Genomic DNA, 14,159 nt, shown 5'->3' with positions numbered 1-14,159 from the left:
GGAAAAGGGGGGGCTAAATAGATCAACGTAATGACGTCATCACGCAATGACCGCACAACATCATTACAACTTTTGGCAACAAACCGACGTACCTGTAGCAGCTTCCCCTGTAAACAAGTTTGAAACATCGCGTCGCAAACATTTGTTTATTAGCACACCAAGCAGTAGTGGAGGAGCATTATCACTCTTTTGGAGTTGTGTTTCTGGCCTCGTGGCGAATGTAAGTCCGATAATTATTAGCAAGCTAGGTCGTGCACAGTGTCCTCACAGGTCTTTCCGCCGAAAATAGCTAGTGAGAGCGGTGAGGGTGAACCAGAACAGCCAAGCTGAAACACGGGGCTTTTATGAGCTCCATAAAGACGAAGTGAGGTGAAAATTCAGGTGATAATTCCCTGTAGGTTTATCACGACCCTCTCAAACTGTCAGGTTCTTTTCACGTTGTCACTAATGATACATTGTTATGAAAATGGAGATTTTAGCTTTAAACCTGAGGTTCTTTTGGTGCAGTGTTAAAGGATATGTACAGTACCTTTGATAAACTTCATTGTATCTTCAGTCCACATAACATGTTAATTTGTGAAATTCTGTTTTCCTTTCCATCTCGTGGCCACCAGATGGCATCAGAAGACAAGAAAATATCCATTATGTGTCGAGAAAAGATCTGTCGCACGGTAAGTAAATACACTTTACTACTTTTGTCATTTGCCTCTTTGCTGAGGGAAGTGACACACACAGATGAAAGGCCTGACCTCGTACTTAAAACAAAATGCATGTTCTCCCTTTAATCCTTGCTGTTCAGTCCCAGCCTTCTCATCTGACAAGTTTTTACAAGGTAAACAAAATGAATTTCTTTTGTTGGTGTTGTAATGTTTATTCAACACTAAAACAAAACCCAACAACACCTTAGTAAAAACTTAATGGTGTGGAAAACAGCTGAAGACATTTCAAACCCAACGTCCAACTAAAATGAGTAAATTATTTATAGTTGTGGTTGTTTGGCTTGAAAACACAAGCCTTTATTGAGTGGGTCAGAGGGAAATAGTTTATATCTATGAGGTGTTTGGGTTTTTTTACAACTCAAAAAGTGTGCACAGACATGCAAGCGAGGTTCTTTGTATATGCTATAGTGAATAGGAATATTACCCTATTTACCTTACATATTACCTTGTATATGTATCTGAGTCATAGGATACAACCTTAGAAACTATACTGGAAAAAGGTTATCTCTTCAAGGTCCATTTAACAGTTGTTCTGGAGCATTGGGTGACATCACATGATCTTCATAAGAAGGTGGAGTCCAATTTTTCTTTAGCACTCTTCTAACCTCTTGTCCATAGTGGCTTGAAAGCTGGAGACCGAAGCAAGTAAAAAGTTAAAGAAAAGAAAACTTGAACAATAACAGGCCAATCATACTCCAACAATCATTAAATAATATTATTGCTGAATAATATTATGTTTATTATATTATCTGTTATCATCTTGTCCAGTAGATGGCATATGAAACCCTCATAAGGATACATAGAAATGACTGGGGCACTGGTTGAGTCCGACCACCAAAAGAAGCTCTGTACTTTTTTCCTCATGCAGCACTGAGAATAAAAGTTTGGCTGTGTTCACATAAACGGAGTGCAGAGTGCAGCTTTTGGCTGATGCTCATTTTTCATTTCCTGTTTCCAAGGGAGATCCATTCTGTCGCTAAGAGACCGTTTTACTATCAGAGAGTCTATCAGATATGTGTGGAGGCAAATTGTTGTTTTCATCTGGATATACGTCGTACATACAAATTAAAAACATTCAGTCTAGTCAATAAACATTAACAGGGTGTATCTGTCTAGTTTAGTCCAGCTTGGAACAAACAATGCCAGAGACTAAGCTCATTACGGAGGCTTCTGAAGGCCAGAGTTTCTGTTTATGGAAAATGTTCCCAACCATTTATACTAATATGATTTTCTCAGGCCGTCCACCAGACGTTAGTGATCTCTGTGGTAAGGACTCTCTGTTCTATCTAGAACCTCCTAAGAATCTGCATGTGCAGGTCCCAAATTAACCCACTGAACAACTGTCTTTGCGATGTCATATTTGCATACGTCTTTGAACAGAATCCATTTCAGTTCATAACCTTCACCAGTGGCTTCTTGTCATCTCTGCTCCATAAAAAAAGTCACTGTGTGTTTGTGGCAAAGAACTTCACCTTGTATTTATTGAAGTGTGACAATCTTTGAAATTACTGTTACTTGTTATCACACACTCAAAAGTCAAGTGTTGTGTCTCGTTAGCAATAAAACCCCTAATGGCTCTCAGACCCGGAGCACGATTGGCTGATTGCTTCTGTTGCTAGGCTACGGCTCCATGGTATGCCTCAGCAATACTGACAGTAGACTCACATTAAGGAAGGAAATGAGAAAAGATGAGCACAGTGGGAAAAATGCTATATAATGTTATTTAATAATGGTACTCTATGGTGTAACCATAAAACATCTACAAAATATTCACAAGGTGATGCAGTCAGTTGACAGTACATTTATTTCAATTATATATCTTCAAATAAAAAGTTTATACTCGAAGCACATTGGTTCAAATGCTGCTTCCTCTCTCTCTGCAGTCTGTAGAGCAATCTATTTTGTGTGACGTCATACAATAATTTCAATACTAACTTCATTTACATATCCAAGAATCTGCAAACTAACAAGGGTATGAACCAAGAATAAAGGTTATATACACAATATACAAACAGAAAACCTTTTCATCTTACCCATCAGACATGATCAACTTACTCTCATTTATCAAAAATGTTATACATCTCTCTATTACAGATGGGTGATTTTCATAAAGATTTCCCACATGGCATCATGATGTGAAAATAGCTTAAGTCATTTCAACAGGGCAAACACAAACCATCCTCCTAACTGTATGTGAGACATTTCTATTGCTATGTTATATATTGATGTAAGAGGTTTCTCAATGTATGGAAAGTGCGTTTTACACATGTAGCATGAATGTACAGTAAGAAATCATTGTTGGTGAATGTTTGCACACGCTCCTTTTCTTTTCTGAGAGTATGTGCTTCCTTCTTGTTAGCTTTTTAAGCTGGGAGAGGAGGACAAAGTCTAGTGAGGAACAAAAAGCCCTCTCATTTCTTTTTTTGGTCTTCAGAACAAAAACAGTCTCAGACAAACCCCAGGAGGGAGAGGTGATGACTTGGTGGTTTGATGTTGACTCGAAGTATCCGAGGAAGAACACAGGCTATGTTTTAATAGTTTGGTTTTTTTTAGCAATCCCAGAAGCAACTGGAGGAGGGATCAGTTTGAGTTCAGGAGCCCCCCACCACCTCCCGCTGTGCCTCCATCCTTCACTCGTATTTTTCCGAGTCCATTCTCTCACAGCATCTAGACTTGGCACAGCTCCCACAACAACTGTCCATCATGTGGAGGCCAGTGTACTGTACGTGGCAGGCTGGGCTGGCATGGGGAGCCGGGAGGTTCCCCGAAGCAGATACCTCAGTAAGCTGCGGGCCCTGTCTAAACTCAAGGATCGATGCGGAAAGCTAAAAGCTTGTCGGAGTGCTGGTTGTTGAGGGTGCGCAGATCTGGCAGACGAAGCAGCAGCTTTGGAAAGAGGGTACTGTCGTCTGGGCGGCGACTGGTGATTAGAGAGCGCAGAGCTTTTATTAGATTCTCCTGCAGCAGCTCCACTGCTCCCACCTCCACTATACCGGAGCGGTCTAAGAAAAGGGAGGAGAAGGAGTAGGGTTAGACATGAGGAAATGTGACCTGTGTTTAGCATGTGCTTGCGTGCGCACAAGTGGATGGAGGCTTACCAGCTGACACAAGCACGACAGCCATGAAAAGAGCCATCTCGTCTGGCTCCAGACCCAAAGACCCTAGCTTCTCGCTGAAATCAAACATGGCGTCCAGTAAGGAGCCCATGCCGAGAGCCCTCAGCGACGCCAGTGAGTATGTCTGCCCATTGAGGAAGGTCACCGTCCTCTCCTTGGGGTCAAACAGTGAACAGAACCTCACCATCAGAACCTGTAGACAGAACCAGACCAGGTCAGCATCAGAGACAGATCAGGACTCCCAATGGAAAAGAAAGGGATTCAAGAAAAACTTCCAACAAATTCAGCGTAAGTGGATGTACCTGGAAAGTGCCAGATTTGAGCAGCATGACCTGGTCATGCTGACTTAAAGTCTGGAAGCCTGGGATGCTCTTTGCAAACTCCACTACTTCTTTAACAGCGGGAGTGAAGCACTGGGAGAAAGACTCCCACACTTCCTGACTGGAACGACTGGCTGGAGCCACAGGACATGAATTGAGTGGACATGCCTGCAGGAGACAGGAAGAAGAGCAGAAGTGTTAGGTGTTAGGGATTTTATTGACATTAATTTAATAGATATTATGTATAATTAGGTCCAAAAGTCTAATTCACTCAAAAAGGAAAAAGGCTCACCAGCACTTTGGCGCCGCCATTTAGCTTCCAGGGGCAAGGGTTTTGGTTCTGGGAATCGTTGGCTGGGAAACTGTTCTGATTGGTCGGGTAGGACTGAGACGATAGGCTGCCACTGATGGGGCACTGATTCTGATTGGATGAGAAGGTGTACTTGGCGTTGTCGACGCTGGTATTAGTGGAGTTTTCATTGTTGGTTGGGGAAACGGGGCAGTTTGTGGGGACGTGGTAGCTCGGTGTCAGGTTTGCCTGCTCCCCGTGCACCGCATGCTGCGCCTGGGTCGTCGGGTGTGACAGGGCGGAATCCTCTGCTGCCGAACCGTTCTGGAAAGCGGGAGTACAGACATTGCTGTTGCGGGTGGTGGCCATCTTGACCGGTTTCTCATCACTGTTCATCAAGCTGGCGTGGTAAGACTGCGATATGGAGCCTTCGTTGGTCTGGTTCTGTGGGCTGCAGGGGGCGTCGGGTGGAGGTGACACCTCCATCTCCATGGATGCTGATTCATTGAGGCTGTTCATGTAGCTCTGCATCTCATCCAGTAGCCTCTGCTTCTCCCGTTTGGGAATACGCCCAAAACGCACAGCTGAGGAGAATAGCAACCAGAAAGAGAGCTTCTGTTAGCATTTACTGGCATCAAGCATCGATATCACTGCCAGCACCTTACTGGCAGCACTTTAATTAATACATTAAGCAGCAGAAACACAGACCATTGAAATGATTTTCACATTTGAACCATGTAGAGGAACACAACACTCAGTTCTTGCTCTGATATGAATTCAACATCTGACACTCCGGCTGTAATCTCTACATGGCTTACTAATCCCAAGACCTCTCTCTATCTCTGACTGTTCTGTCACCATCACAGCTGTTTCATCACAATACAGACACTGAAGCCTTCATCTTATGCGCGTGCCTCATCCACCTCTCCAGCCCTTTTACAATTCTCCCTTCCCCCTTTTTCAATACCGGCACCTCCACTGACAGCCCTATTTATAGAACTCTGTATGCTACACCACCTCCCCCTCATCTCCCTCTCTCCCTTTCTGCCTTTCAGTTCAGCACTCGTTCTCTCTTTTCCTGTGGAAGTAGGTCACTGGGTCGACAGTGAAGCACTGAACATGATGTCATTAGTGAAGTGACAGAGCGATTGAGCAGCAGAAAGGTCAAAAAGACAAAGACTGGCAGGTAGGAGAGGTGACGAGACAAAGGGCTGAAGGTGGAAAAAAATTGGATGATCAAAAATTAATTTGCAGGCAGGTATTGTGTTATCGAGTGAAAGACGTGAAATGGAGAGTGGTTTTATGGGCATATAACATTATTGCTGTGAGCTCAGGTAGAAGCAGTTATCAACATTCAAATTTTAGTTTAATTTGCATGTATTTTCAGAAAATGAAAACAGGAAACATATAGTTACTAAAATAAAGTTTCTCCGTTGCGATCTGATGAATTAGCAGGTGATTTTTCACTTCCCTCATTCTGGCTTTTTTGGGTCAACTAAAAATGTTTGCTCCAGAAAACCATGATTTATTATCACCTAGTTTAGTCATATCCCTAGAGATCAGACTCCTGCAGTGAAATAACGCAGTAGAGCAGATTAACTTTGGTAATATTATTTTAATTTCAGATGTAGGTTTTATGATTAACAGGATCGAATAAGATTATGTATCACATAAGTGTTTATAAATGTCAGTGTTGGGGAGAAAAAAAATGATAGGTAAGACTGCATGTCTTGGTGAACACATGGGGTAATCAACAACTTTGTGCCCCAATTTCCCAAAATAAACTATATTTGTCACAGTGTCTGTATGACGGATGACTACTGGGACTCTCTTGCTCCTCTTGCCATAAATCAGATAGCAGGGCAAAGCAAGAGGGAGACAGAGGGGAACAAAAGACCAAAGGAGGAGAGAGGGGAGAAGAAAAATATGGACAGAAAATTGATTTTTGTAATGAGGAGTAAGGTCACGCAAGAACAGTTTGAACAGTGGAATCACCCTTTTGTTGCCTAGCTACTTCAGGCATTAATTTTGACTTTTTAATAACCTATTGTGTAAAGCTTTAACATCTGGTTTTCCCTATGTTATATATCTGTTAAATACTCTCTACGAGAAAACCAATAAATAGTTTCAGTTTCATTTGCCACATATCTAAATATCTTCAAAAAGACATTAACACTGTCTCTCACCATCTCTGGACATGCCCACAGAGAGACACTTCTTAAAGCGGCAGTGCTGGCACCGGTTTCGGTTCATGCGCATGATGAGACAGTTCTCGTTCTTCACACACATCTTGTAGTGGATATTCTGCTGAATGCTGCGTCTGAAGAAACCCTGGAAAAATAAGAATAAGAATGAAGACTTTAAAGCATGTCCTTTGTGGCAGTACGCCTGTGTGTGTGCGTGTGTGTTTGTGTGCGCAGCTGTTGAAAAAAGAAAGACATGACATAATACTGTCTCTGCTCAGTCTCACCTTGCAGCCTTCACAGGCGTGCACGCCATAATGGAACCCAGATGCGATGTCTCCACATACCTTGCACAGAAGCACCATACCTCCAGTCTCTATGAAAAGAAGCATACATCCATCATCAGAGAGAGAAATACAATGACAGGCTGCTGGCAGGTGGAAGAGAACAGGGAATGAGGGTGGTGAGGGAGGTACTTACTGGTGAATGTGCCAGTGAAACCACAAGGTCTTTTGGCCACTGTTGGGTGGTTGTAGGTCGCCTGATGATACAGTCGTAATCTGGGCAACCGGAGCATTGTTTACTTCAGGAAACTGGAATACCATTTTCGGGGAAGTAGTTCCTCCCCCTTGTTCCCCTCTCTGCCTCAGGGCCCCAATCTCCTGAAAGGAGACACCCTCTGGGGATGAAGGCTGTGAGTGGGAGGAGGGCGACTGGGTCTGGTATCCACTTGAAGGGCTGCCAGGGCTCGGGCTGGCACTGCCAGACGAGCCAGCATACAAGATAACACCACCTGGAGGAACAGAGAGAGGGGCAAAAGGCTCAGTTCACTGATCTTCATCTGGGTCTGTTCACAGGCTCGATTTAGGTGGGAGTGTAAATGTTGAGCAATACTCTTTTTTGATTCAGTGTACTTACTTGGCAGGCTTTCACAAACAACACAAAAAACCCCTGATCATGTTTGGACAACAGAAATTTGATCTGATGAATAATTTAGGAAAAATGTCACAGCTAAAGCAACACCTCTGACCTGGATATCTGTGCAGACTCTTTTGGTTTCTATTCTGTTAGATAATCAAATAAAAAAGCGCCGTGTCACGCCAACTCGGAAAAAGAATGTGGAAACAAGCTGCGTACGTGTTGCTTTTACTGATTAGTGATACTTTGGCATCTTGAAAGCCCATTGGAGAGGGTTGTGTGAATAAGTAATGCCAAATACGACCAGGCATGATAAAAACCCTTATCTGCTGGATGAACCAACAGCTACATAAGACAAATAGTTGCAGTGTGTTACTTGGTTACATAGCATTATAAGTAAATTGTATGCTCTGATAAGATACAATAGCCAACAATGTGTTATATTCTATCAAACATCTTTCAAAATATTATACACAACATTGCAGCCAATCTTATGTGGAGTAGGAAACATGAGATACCTATCATAATATGACAGTAAATCGCCATACATTGTGTCACAAACAAGCCTTTGTTTAGAGATGTCACATCAAATAGGAAATGCCATATTACCCCTCAACACAACATGCCCCCCCCCACCCCCCTTGTTTTTGCAGACAGTGTTCTTCCCTGCAAGATGAAAGCCTGCCCCTCACGTGCAGGCTGAGCCAGCCTGCTCGCTTTCAGCACTGAGTCTTTTCTCCTCTCCCTCCTCCCACCACCCTCCCTCCCTTCTCCTCTATCCTCCTCCTCCCTCCCTCTCTCCCTTCCTCTCCCTCCCCACTTTGACTCCAGGCCTGCAAACCCATCTATCCGCCAGCCACCTGACCGGCAGCTCACATGGACTCTTGACACAGTTCCCGCCCGGCTCACAAGGCTCTTTGCGCAGTCCCGTGTAGACAACAGCAGCAGTACAATAACAAGCGCTAGGGCAGATCACGTTTGGAACAGAGAGGGCTTTAAAGCTGTGGCTACAGACGTAAGGGAAAGCGAGCAGGGCACAGCCACCTTAAGTCGATGCATTCCTCAGAGTCACTAGAAACCGTGTAGAGGGCAACAGTCACGTTGTTGCCGGCCGCTTTTTTGACACACTGAAATGATTTGTTGGGGGGGGGTTAATCAAACAAGGCGAGAATGTCATTATGCATTTATATCACAGGTGCTGAAGAGTGGTGTAAGGCAAATCCACCAACCCTAATTTACCCAGTTTTAATGTTGACATCATTCTTTTAATTTATAGCAGTGGTGATTAAACAAAAAACAGCAATTAGAATCTGATCTCTATTATTGCAGACATTCATAATTTATACATTCGTGGTTCAGTTCATAGTTTGTCCTCCTTTTTATTTGCTATTAGATCACTGTGTCAGGTATCTAATTACTTTAACATATAAACCTTCCAGCCAAAATGTTTGCCATGTGCAGAAATTCAATGCTTAACATTCTCCATTGAGAATCTGCGTCACTTGGCTCATAGCATGATCATCATGATTGCTTTTTGTAGGTCACCACCAGACAAAGATTCTCATTGAACAAACCGGTAACACAGCTTACATCAGATTGCTGCTCTTATTCTGTCAGACAGGTTCCTGCAGTCTAGTTAAAAGATGGCTAGCTAAACTCGAGTGGCAGTGTTATCTGTACCAGTAACAATACCCTTGGATTTCCTACGCCATCAGTCTGTGCACATTTCTTCTCAAGGACCTTGAATCATCTGAGAAAAAGCCTCCCTCGTCTCTTGCGCTTTCTCTCCTTGAGAAAACACGTGCTGCTTTTCTGTTTAGCTCTAAGTGCCTCCTTAATTCCAGCTCACACGTGTCAACACTGAATGCAAGGTACTCTGGCCTTGAATGCTTGTGTGTATGCATGTGTGTGTGTTTGTGGTGGCAGCTCCAGTGTCAGTCAGGCTGTGACGTTACGTGTGCTTCTGCAGGTTCCTGTGTGTGCATTGTGTGAGAAAGATACAACTTTATGGCCATGTGTATCACCTGCAGGGCGGGGGAGGGTTGACAACACCCCACTATCACACAAGCTCCATACCCACTTTCTACATTCACAACCGACATCCCCGCCCATCTAGCGTAAAAACATTCCATATTCTGTCACCTCATTAACCATTTCCCCGAATCCGGTTTGACTGGCGGGCCAGAACGAGCTCTAAGAATATCATCCTTGCCGCACTCAGGCACAGGTTACAACATGTGACCTATGGATACACATACGGCCATTAAGAGAACTACAGAATAAACAAAACGCTCCACCGCCCCGCCTTTGGCCAGCCCTCCATGACTTCCCCTCTCATGTGCTCCCATCCCCTGGGCATGTGTGCATGGCAAGCAAAACTGTATAGACATGATGCTTATATCATGTCTGGGAGGTGGAGTGGGTTTGGGTGTGGGAGGGGGCCTGTCCCCTGTTAGTCTGTCCTCTTTCATGTGAACATTCACACTGTGCATGGGTAGGAAGCCTCACTCCACGTGAAACAGCTGGCCACATGTCATGTGTCTGTTTGGGAAGCACTTTCAAGGAAGATGGTACTTTGAAGGCAGAGAGCAAAATTAGTTTTATATCAAATGACCTTCCACTGATCTTTTATTGCTATATAACATTAATGATTCCACTGCATGTTGTGCTAGTTTGATCTTGTGCTTGAGGAGTTCTGTAGCTCAATAGGTTAAAGAGTTCTACATGTAGATCTTTTGGTTCCGCCCATACACTGGCAATAGACTGGAAGAAGCAGGTTCTACTTTATCCTTGGCTAGAAATACTACCTGACATCCGAATCAAGCTTGGCTTTTATTGTGAAGTTGCTAGCAGTGTGATCATCCCTCAAGCTGACAACCACAAGATCTGGTTTCAGGACTGGCATCAGAGCTCAACATTGAGCTTATTGTTCCCACTAGTATGAATGACACCTGTGACATATTAGAGGTTACAGGTTCTAGTTATTCAGTTTTCAAGTGAAAACACACACTGAGGATGACACACATATCTTTGTCATCATTAAAGACCTCAACATGAAGGGAGTTATCATGCTTTTAGGTCACAAGGTCATCTGTCTGAACATTGGAGGTTACACGTGTTCATTAGACAGCAGTGGCCATTCCCCTCTTCCAATTACGGTCAAGTTACCATAGTAACGCTCATCAATCAGCCCTTTTGTTGATACTGATCTATGCTTAGAATTTAGTTATACAACTACTAATACACCCACATTCTTCATGGTAATTATACAGTCTAATCTTAAGCCAGTGAAGCTCAAGGGAGAGTCTACGGTTGACTACTTTTGCAAGTATGTACTGGAAAACATTAAGACATTTACTGATAATTCAAGTATTTATGAATGATTTTGTAATGTATTTGTCCTTTGTTTGATTACTGTAAAAGTATACATATACACAGTTTTCCTGGCAAAAAAGAGGCAGACATCAGATCAGTCAAGAATCATGTCATGTAGCATTATAAAAAAATCTACGATTTGGAATTATCCAGGCAACTATAACTTTATAATGACACCAAATATTCTGTCCTCATCTTCAGTAATAAATAAAAATCAATCTAGGTAAATTTCTTCCAATCCTGCAGAACAATATTCCATATTATTATATTAGATTCTGCATAATTCCAAATAGAAAACACAATCTATGTCACTGATGTTAAATTTAACTGGACCTATGTTTCTTATTAGCAAAATACTGCACCAACAAGATAGGCTTTTATTGTGACTATTTCCATTGCTTAATACCTAGCTACATCTTGATATTCAAATTGTTATTACTGCAACTACAAAACCACTTAAATAAATGGTTAGCCATATTTGAACACAGCTAGATGTAGCTTAATATGTCCCTTCAGTCCCCACACAGTGGTACTTAATGTAAAATGTGGCCCATTGTAATTACTTATGAACATTTCAAACCAGTTATAGTAACCAGGACGAGAGAATAGGCTGTTAAACCTCTCTGACCCACTGACCAAGCTATTGGAGGAATCCCCGTGCGGCGTTCGAGCGCGAGCAGCGGAGCGCGCGCGACAGAGAGGAACGACCGGGGGAGGGGCGGGGTGCTTGCTTGGGAATCATGCGCGGCACGTGGACACTGAGGCTATATACACGTGCTGTCAGCTCGAGGCGGGGTAGCTGCGTATTAAAAAAAAAAAAAAAATCAGGCGCATGATTCTAGACGTTATCACGACCATTTTTACCCAGGGTGCACTGGGCGGAGAGCAGATGAAAAGATATGACTGTCATAATGACCCATCTTCTGTTTGGTTACCAAAGCAGTTGTTTTTCTATCGGGTATATATTTGACGATTATTACTGGTGACGTCACTGTGCATTATATGTTTGACTCGCGGTCTTAGACGCTTAATGGCTTGCTCTGACGTGGTAGCCATTTCAATAAGGAGTCACTGTCTTCCTGTAGTCAATCTCAGCTATAATAGCAGAAATTCACAATTTCGGTTAATATTGCCTTTTATATCCATTACATTAGCTTGTCTGATCTACTACCGAGCTACAGAGTTAATAGGAAATGTTTTTAAATCTGCACCGGGCTCATTCATCATCAGCTTTCCCCCCCACTGCTTTTAGATCATGATTCAGGACCTGGCAGAACATAATGTTTACTTCGAGTACCGCTCTTCAAGTCATGGCCAGTACATGGAAGGAAAATTTGGCCCCGGTCACTTGTTTTCACTCAGTGGGCGTGACTGCTCCTTGACATAAGCCTACTCTCGTGTGTTTGGGGAAGAAAAAAGATGCGCTTCAGCCAATAGTGAATTACAGCCAAGTAAAATGAATCACACACTGCATTATAGTAACAATTCACACTCCCTAACGTCCTGTAAATACATCAGTTGTTACTAGTCCGGCACGTTTTAGGGAACTAGGGGTGCAATAAAAAGCATCCACCGACAGATATCATGAGAATATAATCCATAGCGTTATGATGAGTGAGATATGGCCATTGTGGAAAGGGAATAATGTGCCGGTCAGAGGGCATTCTGGGTCGCGCTTCACGTGAGTGTGTTTACATGCAGAAAATCGGAAGTCCGCAGCAAAGATTGACGAGAGAGGGCTTCCCTCTCCGTGCTCAAACTCACTCCTTCAAAACTCTCTACTGTCTGCAGCCCAGAAGCACTTGGCAACGTGCCATATGTCACACAGACGATTTACACTTAAAGGCAGTGCATGCTTTTTAAAAACAATAATTAGAAATAATGTGGCTGTGACAGGTAATGTTTAATACACAACAGATTCAGTGCTGCAGGGACAGAGCTCAGTAGCATCCTGGGTTGATATTCTGCCTAATATCAGGTGCATTGGGCACAGCCTCTTAAACTAACATGCGCCTGAACAGAATAAAACCATCAACGCACGTCTGCACTCGCCCTGTAAATAAGCAGGTTCATGTAGATTGCCTATTGACTCATGCAATTATCCATAAAGAAACAATGCCGAAAAAATGTATAAAATGTACCAGTACGCCTAAATAAGAATAATATTAAATGCAAACAAGTGCAATGGCATCTTTTCCCACTATGCACCATTGCCTGCTCCTTCCCAAATAGCTGTTCTTGGCACTGAAATAAAATTTCCAGTGGCTCCGAGCAAAAGAAAACACAGTACAGTATGAAGGCGACTTACCACCAGGGCTATTTTCCATGTTTCCCAGTCGATCGATGCTGCTCTGCTTGTTCCGTGCTGTTTAATTGTGGGCGTTTAATGCTGGACTGACTGCTTCTGCTTGCCACCGAGGAGTTTCGTTGACACAGGTGAAAGAGTCATGAACTGCCAAGGCATAGAGAGTGTATCCCAAAGCTCAGACCAACAAGAGTGTGCACGGGGCATTGGGGGTCTTGAGAAAACCCGGTCAGCAAAGATTTCTTTTTTTAAAAAAAAAGAGAGAAAAGATATATTTGAAAGAATTTCTTTAAAAAAAAACGGGAAATTAGAGCAGATCTGTTATTGATCCCGATAATTTCCAAGGTGAATAGATGCGCACAGGGCAGCTCGGCTCTCTCCGCCTGCACACCTTATGATGCCAGGCTGTTGTTAAGATATCACTGTATAAGGGGGGGTTCTCTAAATTACAGAGGTCCCAAAGCGTTCAGTTGCTTGCCATGTACAGTCACCATCAAAACATGACCGGAGTGGAAGTAGTTTAAGCACTCCTCCCCCCGACTCATCAATAAGTAACACGCGTCCTAAAATAACCAGCACGTTTTCAGGTGCCTGAGAAATGTGACCAGTGTTTTTTTCCCTGTTCTCTTTCTGTGTCCCTTCAACCGCCTGTTTGTTGATGTGTATCAGGGATGTCTCTCTCTCTCTCTCTCTCTCTCTCTCTCTCTTTCTTTCTCTTTCTCTCTGTCACGCTCTCTGAAAACATTTCACCCCTCCCTCTTCCCCACACGCCCCCACGCTTTTTTTGTACTGTTTCTCACTTTTTCATTGGCCGAGAGCCCCGCGTGGAGACGGCACATTGGGCTCGTTCGACACTGGAATGCTGGTTAAAGCTCTACAGCATGTGCGCATGGCATGTGAGCTCGCGCTGCCCTACTGACACACATTTTATGCT

At 43.3% G+C, this 14,159-nt stretch overlaps 2 protein-coding genes across 2 annotated transcripts in view; one reads left to right on the top strand and one right to left on the bottom strand.

Annotated features, from left to right (window-relative positions):
* Nucleotides 1–72: 72 nt before the first annotated feature.
* LOC108885977 (retinoic acid receptor gamma-A) overlaps nt 73–14,159 on the top strand; it is a 61,704-nt gene continuing 47,617 nt past the window's right edge. Inside the window, exons 1-2 of the mRNA XM_018680538.2 lie at nt 73–220; nt 615–671. The gene's annotated coding sequence lies outside the window, so the exon portion shown is untranslated. The remainder of the gene's footprint in view (nt 221–614; nt 672–14,159) is intronic.
* On the bottom strand, nt 2,427–13,948 carry LOC108885975 (nuclear receptor subfamily 1 group D member 1-like). Its single transcript, XM_018680534.2, is given in 9 exon segments — nt 2,427–3,721; nt 3,818–4,028; nt 4,138–4,323; nt 4,448–5,028; nt 6,631–6,775; nt 6,915–7,003; nt 7,108–7,180; nt 7,182–7,420; nt 13,229–13,948. Coding segments are annotated over 9 exon segments (1,740 nt in total). The 5' UTR covers nt 13,248–13,948; the 3' UTR covers nt 2,427–3,524.

The sequence above is a fragment of the Lates calcarifer genome, linkage group LG12, assembly GCF_001640805.2.
Source record: "Lates calcarifer isolate ASB-BC8 linkage group LG12, TLL_Latcal_v3, whole genome shotgun sequence".
Lineage (NCBI taxonomy): Eukaryota > Metazoa > Chordata > Actinopteri > Centropomidae > Lates > Lates calcarifer.
Note: the sequence above shows the minus strand (reverse complement) of the source record. Positions and strands in the feature narration are given on the sequence as shown.